Source organism: Mus caroli, chromosome 2 (genome assembly GCF_900094665.2).
Source record: "Mus caroli chromosome 2, CAROLI_EIJ_v1.1, whole genome shotgun sequence".
Taxonomy (NCBI): Eukaryota; Metazoa; Chordata; class Mammalia; order Rodentia; family Muridae; genus Mus; species Mus caroli.
In genome coordinates, this window is record NC_034571.1 from 164,404,431 (window position 1) to 164,410,069 (window position 5,639).

The 5,639-nt window shown below is 50.5% G+C and overlaps 1 protein-coding gene across 1 annotated transcript in view; it reads left to right on the top strand.

Moving 5' to 3' along the window:
• Positions 1–5,639, top strand: part of Rtf2 (replication termination factor 2) — a 30,894-nt gene that overhangs the window by 20,679 nt on the left and 4,576 nt on the right. The window contains exon 6 of the mRNA XM_021155940.1: positions 3,472–3,585. Within this exon, the coding sequence (XP_021011599.1) occupies positions 3,472–3,585 (114 nt within the window). The remainder of the gene's footprint in view (positions 1–3,471; positions 3,586–5,639) is intronic.

A 5,639-nucleotide genomic window follows, 5' to 3' on the forward strand; every position in this document is an offset into this window, starting at 1 on the left:
GTGTGTGTGTGTGTGTGTGTGTGTGTGCACCACTTGCATTCAAGTGCCCACAAGGTCAGATGTCGCAGACCCTCTGGGCCCCTTTGTCTGTGTGGAACGGGTCTCTAGTCGTGGGTGGACAAAGCGTAGGATGAATTGACAGACAGACGCACACAGGAGAGGTCGTGTGGAATCTGAATGTATTTTTTGAATCGAGCATCAGACTTTTTATGTAGAAGACAATAAGAAAGTTGGGAGACATTCGCAAGGTACAAATGAGGTAACCAAAATCTTACATAAAACAGAGGAATGTAAACACAAAAAGTCTAACGGGAACCACCTGGGATAAAATTTATTGATAACAACTGGGATCAACAAGGGCTCTATCTAAGATTCACTAATCTTAGAAGCTTTGCGCCCTTGCCATAGTTCCTATTTTAGTTTATTGTATAGTCCACCTTTTTCTTAGGCCATTGTAAATACGTGTGTGTGGGTGTAACTCAGCTATAGTCTTAGAAGCCAGGTGTGAGGTCTTTACTCTTTTAGGGCAAGGGCTTTCACACCCAAGTCATGGCTCTAACTAGGGAGTTAACTATCTCATGAATAATGTAATACTCTAAAACCACAGCCCAATCTACTTCCTAAACCATTGTAAATTCCTGTATATGGGAACTACTTGGCTTTTATTGATAGTGTAATACCAGAGGCTATTCTAAATGTCACTGTCTAGCTCAAGGACGTTTTAGGACTGTTAGAACACTGGCAAAAGGCTTTAGCTATGTCAGAATTCAATCTTAAAAGGCATTTATAATAAAGAGAACACGTGGATCCATCCACTAGACTAACTCGAGAATGGAAAATTTAGAGAGCACCAGACTCCAGGAGGAGAGCTTCCTTAAAACTCTTTTTGCCTCATGAGCAGCTTTTAGACATCCCTGCCTAACAGGCTAACTAGACCGGAGTACTGTGACAGTCAGAAGCGAGGTCAGATCCCCTGGAATTACAGTTAGAGGTGGTGAGCCACTGGATGGGGCCTCTAGCAAGAGCAGTAAGCACCCTTAACCACTGAGCCATCTCTCCAGCTCAAATTCCTAACAGTTTAGCTGTCTGACATTTCAGTGCTGGGTGTGTGTGTGTCCAGAGTCAGGCCACAGCCAGGGCTGTTCCCAAAGGAGGCTGTTGCCAGCACCATAAAGGAAAGAGCAGGTGCGGAGAGGCAGGGAAGGTCACCCTGAGGTCCCAGGAGGACAGCCACTAGTGTGAGGCCAAGTCTGCTCTACACAGAGAGTTCAAGGCTACAGAGTTGCTTAGTGAGACCCAGGTTCAAGAGAGAAACACTCAGTAGGCTTTAAGGTTCTGCCTCTTTCCAGGTCTGGGCTCTTTCCCCACAACCACCTGAATGTACAGAGAATGGTCGGTGGGCAGCATCCTGACCCCTGGAGGTGGTGGTCGCTCCTTGGTGGACTCTTAGGTCAGGGGTGCCAACCCTGCCTGTGCCGGGCTGGCTGGGTTTCCTCACCTTGACACAACCCTAGAGTTACCTGAGAGGAAGGCACCTCAGGTGAGATGGTGCCTGTGTGGGCCTGGCCTGTAGGAAGCTGGTGAGGCATTTTCTTGTCGGGTGATTGATAGGGAAGCTCCAGCTCCCTGCTGGCTGGCCATGCCGCTCCTGGGTGGTTTAAGAAAGCAGGCTGAGCAAGCAGGGAGCAGTGTTTCTCCGTGATCCCTGCTTCAGTTCCTGCCTCCTGGCTCCGGCCTTGACTCACCTCAGTGGTGAGTGCGGCCGGAGGGTGGTGAGTGGAAAGAAGCCCTTTCCTCACAAGCCGTTGTGGCCATGTTGTTTATCACCTCAGTTAAGATATGCTGTGCTAGGAACTTCATCCCCACAAATTTCTCCCTCACAGTCTTGTCTTGTGTGACATGGTTTTGTGTCAAGCTTTTCAATTATAAAATCCACTGGTGACTTCTCCACTGGTGTTAAAACTAAGAAGCAGGGAGGTCTGGTGCCTCTGGAGAGAAACTGCAGCTGAGGTCCCAGCAGGGAGATGGCTGTGCACTAAGGGTCCCGCCTCCTGCACCCTTCACTGTCCTCAGGAGGGTTAGTTACGCCAGCGTGTGCCTCTGAGCCCCTGGGGCCTTCCTTCCCACCTCACTCAGTTCCAGAAAAGTCCCTTTTCATCCTCTCTCCAAGGAAGATCCCTCCCTCCTTCACTGAGGGGGTCTCTACCCAAGTGTGCCTGGTCCCAGACTTCCCAGGGGCCACCTGCTTAGAGGCTGTTCCTCCCCATCTCCCTGCCTCATGGTGGCTGAGATAGCCCTCTACCTCAGTGGGAACCTCCCTTCCTTCATGTCATTTCTCTGGAGGCCGCCAAGCTCAGGGCTCGCAAATACCTTCAGTCAGCAACACTCCTCAGGGCAGCCCTGAGAAAAGAGCAAACCACTCGTCAGGCATGCACGCTGACCTCTGACCTGTGTGCCCAGAGGTGCCAGAGACCTTGGGCCCTCTTAAAAGAGAGGGTCCTGTTTATCAGCTTTCTTACGGAGGATGGCAGTTATACCTCCTCCCAGGTGTGACAGCCAGAATCATCTGCAGACTGTGTGGAGTCCCTGGGGAACAGAGCAGCCACCTTTGAGGGTCTCTTCTCTGGAGTTACACCACCCTTACAGCCAAGGAGGCTGCCCTGGAGGTAGGAACAGAAGCCTCAGTTCCGTGTAGGAGTCTTGCTCTCCAACATTGTCTCTCTTCCTGCAGAGACTGTAGCATTGAGAACGTGGATAACGTGAAGAAGGTCCCAGGCTATCAGTGCCTAGGACCTCATTCTCAGAGGGGAAGGGACTTAGTGGTGTGGTGGCAGGTGGCCTCTCTGAGGTGGGGGCTTGCTTGCTTACAATTCTGTGAATATGGGCATGTGTGCAGCTGGCAGAGCTGAGCATGAACTGACAAGTGTCTGTCCCTGCCTCTAGGACACCGCTGGGACACCTTGGACATGGCTCAGTCTTGTTCTGCTAAGGTGTGTCTAGGGTCACCCTAAGAAATGGAAGTTAGCAGACACTTGTTCTTTCAGCTAGGGCTGCGGCCAGCAGGAGGTGTGCTGTTGGTACCCAGCAGTACGGTATGGGGATAGGGAGGATGGGCAGGCTCACAGAGTAACCATTGGCCCCCGGCCACACAACACAGCCTCCTCAGATGGTTCCACTGCTTAGAGTCTTTGCTCAGGCCTGGTTAGTCAGAGATTACAGACTTCCAAAAGGAAAACAGGTGTCCAGCTTGGACCAGTGTGTACAAAGTCTGATACATGAGCCACCCTGTTGGAACCCTCCAGAGTCGGGCTGCCAGGCTGTTTCTCTGGGCACATGGACCTGAGAGCAGCTGATCCAAGATGGAGGCAAAACTGACAGGAGCCTAGCAAGGGCTGGAGGCCAATGGAGAGTGAACGGTGGGACCATGGGTGCCTGCCTCCTCTGGTGACTGACTCTCCTTTTGGTTTTCAGTGTGGGGCCGCCTTCCAGGAGGAGGACATCATCGTGCTCAATGGCACCAAGGAGGATGTGGAGGTGCTGAAGAAGAGGATGGAGGAGAGGAGGCTGAGGGCCAAGCTGGAAAAGGTAGTGTCCCAGGCCTGCTGCAAACTATCCTGCAACCTCAGCAGATGCTGCCCAGCCTAGGGGGCCTGGCCTCTAGAAACAGATTTGGGGCTTGGCTGCGTTGGTCTTCATCGACAGATAAGTAGGTGGTCGGTGGCTCAAGGCATGATGATGTAGGGAAGATTTTAAAAGGATGGGTCAAGCACTTGCGCACAGTGTCGCAGAATGAGCTCTCAGGAAAAGCAGTCATGGAGGTGAAAGAGCACAGGTGGGCTGGGCTTGTAGCTCAGCAGTAGAGTGTGAGGCCCTAGGTTCTGTCACCAGTGCAGAAAAAGAAAGGAGTCATAGTGCATTTTCATAACTTGTAAAGGTGAGAGCAGAAGTCAGTGTCACCTCAGCAGGTCTGAGGTCATGCTCAGCCCCCTCCCCCTGCAGTGTAGTCCAGTAGGCATGGAGGGCATACAAAGCAGTGGACCTCATTGCGGCTCCAATTGTTTTGTTGTTGTTGTTATAGAGAAAGTTAGGCTAAAGGAAAACTTGAGACTACTGTTTGTTTTTACTAAGGTAGAAATCCAGATGTGGCACACCTGTAATCCTGTCCTCCTAAGGTAGAGTTAGGAGAGTTGGAGGCCAGTTTGGAGAGCCAAGGGCTAAGTGTGGCTTAGTGGTAGAGCACCTGCATCTCATGTGCAGAGTCATGAGTTTGATCCCAGCACTGAAACAAAGAAAACCCTCAGGGCAATGCTGGAAGTGTTAGAAAAGTAGGTGTGGTGAGGACACACTGACCAGAAACAGCTGGCATTAAATCCGCCTACATCTGCCAGTGTGGTCTGAAGGTAGAAGGCTGTAGTGACAGGAGAGGCTTCAGAGCTTTGCTTGTGCCTTTTCGTCATAGATGAAAGAACAGAAAGAATCACATCACCCGTGGGTGACGGTGGTTCCATGGTTGTGAGGCTTAAAAAGCTGATGCCCACACAAGGGACCCATCTCTCAGAAGCAAACCCATCCTCATCTCCTCCTCTATCAGCTTGGAAAATAGTGCATGGAGCTTCAAACATCTGTCTGTGTGTGCATGTATATGTGGGAATAGTGGAGCTGCAAACATCTGTGTGTGCATGTTAATTCCAAATTAGTTTTCTAAAATTCACTTACCATCATAAAAGCATAGAAAACTTGAAGTGTCTTTGGCAAGAGACAGCAGCCAAGGGGATCTGATTGGTTTTTGCTGTTCTTGGTCAGTTTTTTAAAAATGTAAGGAGAGGCATAGTGTGCTAAAAGCATCAGGAGCCTTGTCAGCCTAGGAGTGGCTTCCCAAGTGGCTGTCCTATCAAAGGCCTCCTGCCAAGTCCTGCAGAGCCCAGTGGGATTGGATCCCCTCTGCAGCCTCTTCAACAGGGCCTCTGTGAACGCGCTTAGATACTGCTACCAAGATACAAAATATTTCCCAAATATCCTCACCTGCTGTCAGGGCTTGTGTCTCTGCGCACACCTCCAGCTTCAAACAGCCCAGCCGTCAATGAGGGGAGAGAACTAAGCATTTGTCTCGGTTGTTTTGTGTGACTGGGGGTGTGGACACTGAGTGTGTGCACACAAGATGTCAGGTGTCCTCCTCTGTCCCTCTCTGCTGTTACCTTGAGACAGGGTCTCTCAGTAAGCCTGAAGAACACCATTTCGGCATGACTAGTTAACCAGCAAACTCTCCGGATCCTAGACTCTCTACCTGTGAGCTCTGGGGTACAGACATGCGCAGTCATGCCCAGATTTCTGCAGTGGGTGCTTCTGCACCAAGACATCTCTGTAGTCTGTGGGGTTTTTGCTTTGTAGTAACAGCCTTCAAAGATTTGCGTGTGTGCATTTCATGTGTAAATGAACTGTTTCTTACCATTTTTTTCCCAAATGCTTTAAGTCAAATTGCATGAATGTCACACATCAAAGTCCACCACCAAGAAAGATCTTTTGTTCAGTGTAAGAGATGAGGGCCAAGCCGGGCGTGGTGGCGCACGCCTTTAATCCCAGCACTTGGGAGGCAGAGGCAGGCGGATTTCTGAGTTCGAGGCCAGCCTGGTCTACAAAGT